Source organism: Notamacropus eugenii, chromosome 4 (assembly GCF_028372415.1).
Source record: "Notamacropus eugenii isolate mMacEug1 chromosome 4, mMacEug1.pri_v2, whole genome shotgun sequence".
NCBI lineage: Eukaryota > Metazoa > Chordata > Mammalia > Diprotodontia > Macropodidae > Notamacropus > Notamacropus eugenii.
Genome location: NC_092875.1, coordinates 323,618,615 through 323,631,949, shown reverse-complemented (window position 1 = coordinate 323,631,949; position 13,335 = coordinate 323,618,615). Strand labels below are relative to the sequence as shown.

At 37.4% G+C, this 13,335-nt stretch overlaps 1 protein-coding gene across 2 annotated transcripts in view; it reads right to left on the bottom strand.

Moving 5' to 3' along the window:
• Window positions 1-13,335, bottom strand: part of DYM (dymeclin) — a 601,776-nt gene that overhangs the window by 99,760 nt on the left and 488,681 nt on the right. For both annotated transcript variants that reach the window (XM_072605141.1, XM_072605142.1), the window contains one exon: window positions 9,975-10,157. In XM_072605141.1, the coding sequence (XP_072461242.1) occupies window positions 9,975-10,157 (183 nt within the window). The remainder of the gene's footprint in view (window positions 1-9,974; window positions 10,158-13,335) is intronic.

Below are 13,335 nucleotides of genomic sequence, written 5' to 3'. Positions count from 1 at the left end.
CTGCTTAATGACCTCCAGTGAGGAGGAATCTACCACTTCCTGAGCCAGCTCATTCCATTTCTGAATAGCTCTAATTCTTAGGAAGATTTCCTGGCTAAATTTGCCTATTTGCAACTTTCATCCATTGATTTTTATCCTCTGGGGTCAAATATTTCTCCTGTACACACCAGTCCTTCACATACGTGGAGACAGCCATCATGTGTTTTGTCTGTCCCTCCCTTCCCCCCTCCAATTTGAGTGTTCTCTTCTCCACTTTAAACATTCCTTCACCTGATCCCTCTATGACACAGACTTAAGGCCCTTCACTATCCTGGATGCCTTTCCCTAATGACTCTTCAGCTTATCAATGTCCTTCCTACACCATGGTTCCCAGAACTGAACAAAATATTCTAGATGTGGCTAGTCAGGGTAAAGTTCACTGGGACTATCATTATCTTGTGCCTTAAAGCTCTATCTCTTAATGCAGCTCAAGACTGCATTAGCATTTTTGGCTCCGACATCATACTGCTAATTCCTATTAAGCATGAAGTCCACTAAAACCCCTCAATTTTTTTTTTTTTTTAGATAAGCTGTTGTCTAACCACACCTTCCAATCTTATGCTTCCAAAGTTGATATTTTGCAATCTAACTATAGGACCTTACATTTAACACTGTTGAATTTGATCTTATCTAACCCTCTGTTTTAGTTTGCTAAGATCTTTTTGGATCTTGACTGTATCATTTAGTGTGTCAGTCATTCCTTTTAGCATTTTGTAATCTATAATTTAGAAAAACAGAGTAAGCACTTAATAAGTTCTTTCTTTTTCTCTTTCTTTCTATGTCCATTCACATCCTCCTGTGAAATATTTAAATATTTTTGTATACCAAGTTCTGCTTGATTTTTGCCTTATTATTAAGGGGGCCAGTTTATCTCAAATCAATTAACAATATATACATGGAACAGATAGATTAGGAGAACAAAAAGGGGGGTATATAGCACTATTTTTTTTGGTTCAGGTGGTTCTTTAGGCACAAAAATGAATCAATAACAACAACAACAAGCATTTGTTTAAGTACTTGGAGGTTTACAAAGTGCCTTATAACAACCCTAAGAGGCAGCTACCATTATTACCTCCATTTTAAAGATGAGGAAACTGAGGCAGCTACACAGCTAGTAAGTCCAATTTGAACTCAGATAATACTGACTCTAGGTTCAGTTCTCTATCTCCTGCAATGCCAGCTGCCTCAGAAATATAAGTTCAGTTGATAGCGAAGATGTGAAGCTTTAATTTTAGTTCACTTTTCCAAAGAAAGATAGCATTAATTATGAAATAGTTTTGATTCTGGAAAATTGCAAATAACATTGTAAAAACTACAGCTAGTTTTATGCACTATGCAGGAAATAATTTTCTGCAGCAAATACATCATTAATGTTAAAGTCTAGGAAAAGAGGCTAGTTTACAATTGAAGACTGATTTGAACTAGTACCAGGGCATAAAAAAGCAAATAGTACCTGCTCTATTACATTGGATTTAGCTTCCTTGAGCAAAATATTAATTAGTGTTATAAATGACCATACACATATATGTATATGTATATACATTAATCTTCCTGATTGATTATAGTCAATACACATATGCATAATTTGGTTTGGATTTATCTATCTATCTATATATAATATATATTTTTCAAAACAGCTGAAACAGAATGAATGCTAAATGATTAATTTAAAAATCAAGAAAAGCAGCCTAGTGCGATGGACAGAGAGTTGATCTCATAGCCAGGAGTTAATGTGAGCAGTAGGAATTACTTTTTATGTCAATAAGTGTAAAGTGTGGGTAGAATTAAGAGATCATTTATCTGATAAACATTCATGACAGAGCTAAATTTATGATCTAGAATAAGAATGCTTCACTTAAAAATAATTCTTTTGTTACATTAAATGTCATAAACTGCATAAGACAGGGTAGCATTTTGCCAGTAATTTATACTATACAATTAAATAGGAAAAAATAATATCCATTCAGTACAGATTTTGGTATAGATTTTTTAATATAGATTAAAGAATTCACTATTGACAGGGAATTATAATGTAATTTGAAAACATAAGATAAAGTCCAAGGAGCTGGCATAAGTAAGAGTATATGAATTATGAAACGACAGTAAACAAATATAATTCAGATTCTAGTTTTTAAGAAATACTGATGAGAAATATGAGTACAGTATTTCTGTAAAGGGAAATAACACACTTTTTTCTTTCCCTTTGGCTGGCTGAGAGAGAAAGGTCTATAACTGAGTTGTCCCAACCATACCATTTCTTAAAATGATGCATACAAGATTTCCTCTCCTATGTTAAGACAGCTTGGAGAGAAAAGCTTCTCATGGAAAGAGCCAATAAAAATTGGACCTTTCATTTGGGCTTCCTTATTGTTTTCCTATCAGGACCTTGAAATCCTTTAATATGGAAATGTGACTATCCGTATTTTAGAGACAGAAAATGGAACTCATGAAAGTGACAGACCAGCAGCATGGTTCCTGTACTCACTCTTAGCACAGGACATCGTCCAAAAGATAGAGTACTTAAGATTCTAGGCAAGGCAAGGTGAATAACAGTACTCTATAGTGCAGAGGAAGAATAGGCAACCTTGGCCAGAACACACAACTTAGCACTTATCCAAATGCACAAGAGCCCCACTTCACAGTCCTGCGTATTGCTCACTTCCTCAATCCATGAAGGTAACAAATACCTTAACGGTACTAGGATCATTTACATGAGGAAAAGTAGCAATTCAAAATAAATCAGATGCCCACCTAAATATGAGGTGGAAAAAACACTATTAAAAATGAGTCTCTAAAAGCTGGGAAAATTTTAAATGGGCATCAAATTACTTTCAAATTCAAAGAACAGCAAGGATAGCAATGTTTTTAGGTAAATATATATATTTATATTTCAGGGATTTTGGTACCCAACAACTGTCTTTGTTATAAAGTTGTTACAGGTTTACTACATTTCTTTCTTTATGGTTCTTTTTACTTGTTATTTATTTTTATTAAATCTGCTATGTGGTAACCACATCATTTTCTCGCTATTACAGGTCAAGGGCCTAGTTTAATGCCTAATGAACTAAGAGTAAAAAGATTCACTTACTACCATCAAGTATAAAACACATTTGGTTCACAAGTCCCTAGGTGATAAATCTAACAGAAGCCTTTGGGGGAGAATATGTTCTTTCTATAGCCTTTATTAAAGTTCTATATTATCTAAATCAGTGTTTTCTTCTTTTTTTAATTTAATTAAATTATTATTATTTTTTAATGTTTAACAATCACTGCCATAAAATTAAGATTTTATCTCCCCCACATCTACCCCCCACTACCCCCCTCTCTCCCCACGACTGCATACAATTCTGTATGGGTTCTACATATACTTTCCTACTGAGTATGTTTTCACTACAGTCATGCTATGTAGTCAAACTAAAATAAATGGAAGAAGTCATATAACAAATCAAAACATAATACACAAAAATACATACACACACATATGATCTGCTACATTCTGCAAATGACTTCCATATTTCTTTCTCTGAGTGTGGAAGGCATTTTGCCTTAGAAAACCACCACTGGGATTTTTTTTTTTAAATAAGTTCTTGCGTTATTACAAAATTGCAGGTCTACCAGAAAAAACTCTTCACACACTGTGGTCGTTGCTGTGTACAAAGTTCTCCTGGTTCTGCTCCTTTCACTCAGCATCAGATCATATAAGTCCTTCCAGGCCTCTCTGAAGTCTTCTTGTTCATCATTTCTTATGGCACAATAGTACTCCATTACATTCGTATACCATAATTTATTCAGCCATTCCCCAATTGATGGGCATCCCCTTGACTTCCAGTTTTTGGCAACTACAAAGAGTGCTGCTATAAATATTTTTGTACATGTGGGACCCTTTCCCATTTTTATGATCTCCTGGGGATACAGTCCTAGTAGCGATATTGCTGGGTCAAAGGGTATGCACATTTTTATTTTTATATTTTTTTAAAATTTATTTATTTATTTAACTTTTAACATTCATTTTCACAAAATTTTGGGTTTCAAATTTTCTCCCCTTTTGTCCCCTCCCCCCACCCCAAAACACCAAGCGTTCTAATTGCCCCTGTCTGCCAATCTGCCCTCCCTCCCTCCCCATCCCTTCCCTTTGGAAGGCAAGCAATTCAATATAGGTCAAATCTGTGTAGTTTTGCAAATGACTTCCATAATAGTAGTGTTGTGTAAGAACTAATTATATTTCCCTCCATCCTATCCTGTCCCCCATTACTTCTGTTCTCCCTTTTGATCCTATCCCTCCCCATGAGTGTTGACCTCAAATTGCTCTCTCCTCCCCCTGCCCTCCCTTCCATCATCCCCCCCACCCTGCTTATTCCCTTATCCCCCACTTTCCTGTATTGTAAGATAGGTTTTCATACCAAAATGAGTGTGCATTTTATTCCTTCCTTTAGTGGAAGGTGATGAGAGTAAACTTCATGTTTTTCTCTCACCTTCTCTCTTTATCCCTCCACTAATAAATCTTTTGCTTGCCTCTTTTATGAGAGATAATTTGCCCCATTCCCTTTCTCCCTTTCTCCTCCCAATATATTTGTCTCTCACTGCTGGATTTCATTTTTTTAAGATATGATCCCATCCTCTTCAATTCACTCTGTGCACTCTGTCTCTATGTGTGTGTGCATGTGCGTGTGCATGTGTGTGTGTAATCCCACCCAGTACCCAGATACTGAATAGTTTCAAGAGTTACAAATATTGTCTTTCCATGTAGGAATGTAAACAGTTCAACTTTAGTAAAGTCCCTTATGACTTCTCTTTGCTATTTACTTTTTCATGCTTCTCTTCATTCTTGTGTTTGAAAGTCAAATTTTCTTTTCAGCTCTGGTCTTTTCATCAAGAATGCTTGAAAGTCCTCTATTTCATTGAAAGACCATTTTTTCCCCTGAAGTATTATAGTCAGTTTTGCTGGGTAGGTGATTCTTGGTTTTAGTCCTAGTTCCTTTGACTTCTGGAATATCCTATTCCATGCCCTTCGATCCCTTAATGTGGAAGCTGCTAGATCTTGTGTTATCCTGATTGTATTTCCACAATACTTGAATTGTTTCTTTCTAGCTGCTTGCAATATTTTCTCCTTGACCTGGGAACTCTGGAATTTGGCCACAATGTTCCTAGGAGTTTCTGTTTTTGGATCTCTTTCAGGCGGTGATCTGTGGATTCCTTGAATACTTATTTTGCCCTCTGGTTCTAGAATCTCAGGGCAGTTTTCCTTGATAATTTCATGAAAGATGATGTCTAGGCTCTTTTTTTGATCCTGGCTTTCAGGTGGGCCCATAATTTTTAAATTATCTCTCCTGGATCTATTTTCCAGGTCAGTTGTTTTTCCAATGAGATATTTCACATTATCTTCCATTTTTTCATTCTTTTGGTTTTGTTTTGTGATTTCTTGGTGTCTCATAAAGTCATTAGCCTCCATCTGTTCCATTCTAATTTTGAAAGAACTATTTTCTTCAGTGAGCTTTTGAATCTCCTTTTCCATTTGGCTAATTCTGCTTTTGAAAGCATTCTTCTCCTCATTGGCTTTTTGAACCTCTTTTGCCAATTGAGTTAGCCTATTTTTCAAGGTGTTATTTTCTTCAGCATTTTTTTGGGTCTCCTTTAGCAGGGTGTTTATTTGTTTTTCATGCTTTGCTTGCATGTCACTCAATTCTCTTCCCAGTTTTTTCTTCACCTCTGTAACTTGATTTTCAAAATCCTTTTTGAGCTCTTCCATGGCCTAAGCCCATTGGGTGGGCTGGGATACAGAAGCCTTGACTTCTGCATTTTTTTCCTGATGGTAAGCATTGTTCTTCCTCATCAGAAAGGAAGGGAGGAAATGCCTGTTCACCAAGAAAGTAACCTTCTATAGTCTTATTTTTTTTTCCCTTTTCTGGGCATTGTCCCAGCCAGTGACTTGACTTCTGAGTGTCCTCTCCACCCCTACCACGCCTCCAGATCCGCCCAGCCAGCACTTGGGGTCTGAGATTCAAATGCTGCTTCCCAGCCTCAGGGCTTTGGGCAGGGGCAGGGCTGCTGTTCAGTGTGAGATTAAGTTCAGGTGCTCAAGTCAGGGCCGGGCTGGCTCACAGGCTCCGTGCCCTCAGGGGGTTTATGCAGAGACCTTCAAAAATGGATCCAGGGTCCTGCCTGCTTGGGGAGCCCTGCTCTGCTCCTGCCTCCGCTGCCTCCCGAGGGGGCCTGAGTTATGGGGGCACCCCACTCCCCTCTTGACCTGCCAAAGAGACCCTCTCACCGACCCTTGTCACCTGTGGGTGGAGGGACCCGCGCGGCTGCTGGAGATTCTGTCCCTGAAGCCTGCTCAGATCTGCTCCTTTCAGCGCTGCGCTGCCGAGGCATGGTTGGGCTCTGCTCTGGGTCCGGGGCGCGAGGGACCTTGTGCAAGAGGTTTTCAGGATCTCTGGAGCAGAAATCTTGTCCGCTCTGTTCTGTGGCTTCTCCTGCTCCAGAATTTGCCAGTGGTTCTTTTTTTTTACAGGTATTTTATGGGCAGTGGGTTCGGAGGTAGCGTATGTGCGTCTTTCTACTCCGCCATCTTGGCTCCGCCCTCCGGTATGCACATTTTTGTAGCCCTTTGGGCATAGTTCCAAATTGCTCTCCAGAATGGTTGGATGAGCTCACAGCTCCACCAGCAACGAATTCGTGTTCCAACTCTCCCACAACCTCTCCAGCATTTATCATTTTCTTGTTCTGTCATGTTTGCCAATATTACAGGTGTGATGTAGTACCTCAGAGTTGTTTTGATTTGCATCTCTCTAATCAATAGTGATTTAGAACATTTTTTCATATGATTATAGATATCTTTAATTTCTTCCTCTGAAAATTGCCTGTTCTTATTCTTTGACCATTTATCAACTGGGGAATGACTTGTATAGTTATACCTTTGAATCAGTTATCTATATATTCTAGAAATGAGGCCTTTGTCCCCGAGCTTAGCTGTAAAAATTCTTTCCCAATTTACTACATCCCTCCGAATTTTGGTTGCATTTGGTTTGGTTGTGCAAACACTTTTCAGTTTAATGTAATCAAAATTATCCATCTTGCATTTCATAATGCTTTCTATCTCTTCTTTAGCAAAAAATTCTTCCCTTTTCCATAAATCTGATAAATACACTATTCCTTGCTCCTCCAGTTTATTCATAGTATCAACTTTCTACCTAAATCATGTACCCATTTGGACTTTATTCTTGCGTACCAGTGTCAGGCATGGGTCTATGCCTAATTTCCGCCACACTGGTAACCAGTTTTCCCAGCAATTTTTGTCAAACAGTGAATTCTTATCCCAGAAGCTGGGGTCCTTGGGTTTATCAAACAGGAGGTTGCTATATTGCTTGCCTACTGAGTCTTGAGTGCCAAGTCTATTCCACTTGTCTACCTCTCTGTTTCTTAGCCAATAACAAGCGGTTTTGATAATTGCTGCTTTATAGTACAATTTGAGGTCTGGTAGCGCTAGGCTACCTTCCCAAGCATTTCTTTTCATTAATCCCTTTGATATATGACCTTTTGTTCTTCCAAATGAATTTTGATATTATTTTATCCAGCTCTAGAACATAATTATCTGATAGTTTAATTGGTATGGCACTAAATAAGTAAATTAATTTAGGTAGAATTGTCATTTTTATTATATTAGCATGGCCTACCCATGAGCAACTGATGCTTTTCCACTTACTTAAATCTGACTTCATTTGTGCAAAAAGTGTCTTGTAACTGTGTTCATATAATCCCTGGGTTTGTTTTGGCAGGTAAGCTCCTAAGTATTTTATAGTGTCTACCCTAGCTTTAAAAGGGATTTCTCTTTCTATCTCTTGCTGTTGGACTTTGTTGCTAATATATAGGAATGCGGAAGATTTGTGTGGGTTTATTTTGTAACCTGCAACTTTGCCAAAGTTGTTTATTATTTCAAGTAGTTTTTTACTTGAATCTCTGGGATTCTCTAAGTAAATCATCATATCATCTGCAAAGAGTGATAACTTAGTTTCTTCTTTGGCTATTCTTATTTCTTCAATATCTTTATCTTGTCTAACTGCTACAGCTAACATTTCCAGTACCATATTGAATAACAGTGGTGATAATGGACATCCTTGTTTCACCCCTGATCTTAGTGGAAATGCATCTAGCTTATCCCCATTGTATATAATGCTTGCTGAAGGTTTTAGATAGATACTGCTTATTATTTTATGGAAAGTTCCCTTTATTCCTATGTTCTCCAGTGTTTTTAATAGGAATGGGTGTTCTATGTTGTCAGAAGCTTTTTCTGCATCTATTGAGATAATCATGTAGTTTTTGTTAGTTTTGTTATTGATATGATCAATAATGCTAATAGTTTTTCTAATATTGAACCAGCTCTGCAATCCTGGTATGAATCCTACCTGATCATAATGTATTAATCTTGTGACAGGTGGCTGTATTCATTTTGCTAAAATCTTATTTAAAATTTTTGCATCTATATTCATTAGGGAAATTGGTCTATAATTTTCTTTCTCTGTTTTGTCTCTTCCTGGTTTGGGTATCAAAACCATATCTGTATCATAGAAAGAATTTGGGAGGACTCCTTCTTCCCCAATTTTCAAAAATAGTCTATATAGTATTGGAATTAACTATTCTTTAAATGTTTGATAGAATTCACTTGTGAATCCATCTGGCCCTGGAGATTTTTTCCTAGGGAGTTCACTGATGGCTTGTTCAATTTCTTTTTCTGAGATGGGGTTGTTTAAGTATTCAACTTCCTCTTCTGTTAATCTGGGCAATATTTGTATTTTTTAAAATATTCTTCCATCTCGTTTAGATCACTGAATTTGTGGGCATAAAGTTGGGCAAAGTAGTTTCTAATCATTGTTTTAATTTCCTCCTCATTGGAGGAGGTGAGTTCACCCCTTTCATTTTTAATATTAGTAATTTGATTTTCTTCTTTCTTTTTTTTAATCAAATTGACCAAAGGTTTATCAATTTTACTAGTTTTTTTATAAAACCAACCACTGGTTTTATTTATTAATTCAATAGTTTTCTTAACTCAATTTTATTAATCTCTCCTTTGGTTTTCAGTATTTCTAATTTGGTATTTGCTTGGGGATTTTCAACTTGTTCTTTTTCTAGCTTTTTCAGCTGCCTGCCCAAGTCATTTCTCTATTTTATTTATGTAGGCATTCAAAGATATAAAACTTCCCCTAAGAACTGCTTTTGCAGTGTCCCATAAGATTTGGTATGTTGTCTCATTATTGTCATTCTCTTGAATGAAGTTGTTGATTGTTTCTATGATTTCTTCTTTAACCCATTCCTTCTTTAGGATTAGATTATTTAGTTTCCAATTGATTTTTGGTTTATCTTTCCATGGCCTTTTATTACATGTAGTTTTTATTGCATTATGATCTTAGAAGGATGCATTGATTATCTCTCAGTGTTTTCCAAGTGGGACTTGGGGACTCTTCTGTGGCTCATATGGAGATAAGCAACATCAGAAGATAATACAAGGAACGGGATCAATGGAGCTGAGTAAGGTAAACAAAGTAATTTGCATGTTGCAGAAGGGTCAAGTGGGGTAGAAAAATAAGAAATTTACATACAGGAAAAATAAAAAAGAAAGAAAAACAAGAGGGGTGAAATCTGTAAAAGACAAATGGGACAGATGCCAAGAATCTCAGGCAGAAAAAAAAAACTATGGAAACCATGATTCTACTTGATTCTACCTGACTAGGTTAAAGTGGTATAAAAAAGACATTTCACAAGTAAAGGGAAAATACTACTGTGGTGAAATTTAAATCATTCTTGTTTTTCTAGGATTGAAAAGAGTGGATGAAATGTCATTACTCTAGTTTTTGATCAAGGCTTGCTAACCCAACCTTCTCTGCAGTGTCTCCACCTTTAAAAATAACTTCTTGTAAATGACTGTGAGCTCTGTTCATACTTACCAGGTCTATGTTTTGCATTATATCCTGAAATGAAGGGTGAGTTCGAAACTGTTCAAAGAGGTCCCGTTTGTAAAGCAATGCATATACCAGGTTTGGGTTGTGGTGGAGAGAATTTGTCAGGCAGGAATTGATGATCTCTAACATCATTCGAATCACTTCCTCAATCACATTCAGATCCTGTGCCTTTGAAAATAAAAGGAAAATATTACAGGTTCAGTGAAGTGGTCTTTCAAATAAAAAGGAATTAGAAAGAATGAGAACAACCTTTTTGTATTTCAAGTCACTTTTTCAATAAATTAGTAATTAGTATTGTCAGTTTGGGCTTAAAAATAGACTTATTTCACTCTTAAGTAGAAATAATTAGGAATACCATAAAAATAATAAAAAGAATCAGAGTTGTGAGGAAACATATAGATCATTTAGTTTTCGCTTGTTTTATGAATTGGGAAACTGAGTATCAGAGAGGTAGTGGTAGAGTTCTTTTCTAAGACCCAGATCTTCTGCCTCTTGGGAGAAATGCTCTGTATTACTCTGAAAGGGTCAACTCCCTTATATGTAGAAGGAATTAATGCTCATAAATGGGTAATACAGAGAAAGACATTTTCACATTCAACAATTATAACTGTTTATACTTGTATAAATCCCCCCCATGCCCCCAATTACATTTTTTAAGTCTCGACCTCAGATTAAGGACAAATACAGTGTTATTATAATAGAAAGAACATCGAGCAGGCAATCAATAAATATTTATTAAGCACCTACTATATTCCAGGTACTCTGCTAAGCACTGGGAATATAAAAACAGGTAAGCAGTTTTTGTTGGCATGAAAAAGTTGGAAGCTGGATTGTAAGGGCTTAAGAAGAGAAAGTAGAGGCACCTGGGGCACTGTGGCTATAGTTTAGCTACAAATGGCAGAAGAGATATACATGATGGATAGCTGGGATGGAAAGATCAAGTGAGGGTTTCTTCAGGATGAGAAAGACATGGGCATATTTTCAGGCAGCAGAGAATGAGGAAATAGAAAGGGACAGATTTTGACCCAGCAATATCGCTACTAGGACTATATCCCCAAGAGATCATAAAAATGGGAAAGGGTCCCACATGTACAAAAATATTTATAGCAGCACTCTATGTAGTTGCCAAAAACTGGAAGTCAAGGGGATGTCCATCAATTGGGGAATGGCTGAATAAATTATGGTATATGAATGTAATGGAGTACTATTGTGCCATAAGAAATGATGAACAAGAAGACTTCAGAGAGGCCTGGAAGGACTTATATGACCTGATGCTGAGTGAAAGGAGCAGAACCAGGAGAACTCTGTGCACAGCAACGACCACAGTGTGTGAAGAGTTTTTTCTGGTAGACTTGCAATTTTGTAATAACGCAAGAACTTCTTATAAAAAAAAAAAAATCCCAATGGTAGTTCTCAAGGCAAAATGCCTTCCACACTCAGAGAAAGAAATATGGAAGTCATTCGCAAAATGTAGCAGATCATGTTTGTGTATGTGTATGTGTTTGTGTATCATGTTTTGATTTGTTATATGATTTCTTTCATTTATTTTAGTCTGACTACATAGAATGACTATAGTGAAAATATACTCAATAGGAAAGTATATGTAGAACCTATACAGAATTGTATGCAGTCGTGGGGAGGGAGGGGGGTAGTGGGGGGTAGGTGTGGGGGGGATAAAATCTCAATTGTATGTCAGTGATTGTTAAACATTAAAAAATAATTAAAAAAAAGAAAAAAAAAAGAAAGGGACAGATTGAAAATAAGTGATAAAAGAGGAATGACAGAAGGGGCAATCTGTTGGAGGAAATGGAAAGGAATAAGATCACTTCAGTAGGTAGAGGGGTTAGCTGTGGTAAAAAGCAAGGCCAGTAAGACCACCTCATCAAGACAGAAGTAAAACAGGTCATGGCAGAAGGCAAATGAATGACAAGAAATGAAGATGGGAGAAAAGGAAGCTCATGGTGAATGGCTTCAGTTTTTTTTTTTTTTTTGGGGTAAAATATGAAGTAAGGTACTCAGCTGACAGGATAGGGAGGAAGAGTTATGAGAGGAGGGATGAAAAGGTTTGAGGAAAGATGAAAAAATGGTTACTGTGGAGAGCAGGACAGTGAATTGATAAGGTAGGACTGGCTAGCAGCAGCTGAGGTTGTATAACATAAATCTGCAGTGGATCTAGTCCGAATGGTTGTGTGACTTTTCTCCACCTTCATTTAGCAGCATCTGTGTTGAAGCAAAGATGGCAAACAGTAGGAGTGGTCCAAGGCTGAGGTTTGGCATAATTAGAGAAATGATAAGGGAGCTAGAGATTCAAGAGAGGAGAGCAGTGTAGAGTTGAACTGATTCACCAAGGGGTCAAGAGGAAAGAATGGCTAGTGCAGGGAAGATAGCTTGGGAGAAACCTGATGTGTTAAAGAATTAGAGATCATGATGTGGAAAGTAGAGTTTTGTAAAAGGAAGATAGAGAGAGAGGTAAAAAGTCAATAGATTATGGTCATTTGTGAAGGTGATGGCAAAATGAAGGTTATGACCATTTTAGCGTGTGGCTGAAGAGGGGTAGAAGAGTGGTAGGTCATAGGAAGCAGGTTAAGGAACTGAGTGGTTAGAGTGTTCAAAGGAAAGTCAATATATATGTTGAGGTCTCCTAGTATAAGGACTGGAGAAAAAAACTGTAAGTCATGTACTACACTCATTGAAGAAGGAGGGACAGTGACCTGGAGTTTTGTAACCCTAATCCTAACCCTAACTCTAATCCTAAATTCCTGCTACTGGGATTCTGTTTGGGTCACAGATATGAAGAGCATGAACCTGAAAAGAAGAAAAGTTACTGAGTGATGAGGTTAGGGGGAAAACCTTAAAGTAGCAATGGGGAGCCAGGAGTATTTCAATTCCCCCATCTCAACGAGTGAGCCAAGGAGAAATGAGTGAATGTATAGTCAACATTGGAAAGGATAGACATTGGAAAGGAGCCAGGGTTCAGTAGTAGTAGACTGAAGAAATATGAAAGGAAAAGATCAAGGTTGCTCATGGAACAGGCATTCCACAGGGAACAGTGGAAGGATTACATGGCATTGGCTGAAATTTTGGGTTGAAGGGAATGGAAATAAGGAATTGGGAGGTGAGGTGGGGAATGAGGTTTGGATGATGACCTACAGGGGTTCAGACTGGAACATAAGGGTACGATCAGGTCTGAAAATGTTCATCATTGAGTGGGGAATACCACTCCTCTTCCCAAAAGAATGGGTTGAAGGCAAGTGCAGTATAAGATAGGAGATACATAGTCAGATGATCAGATGAGGAAGTCCCATTTCACTACTCCTCTTCCCTCCAAAGGGTGGAGATGAGGCAG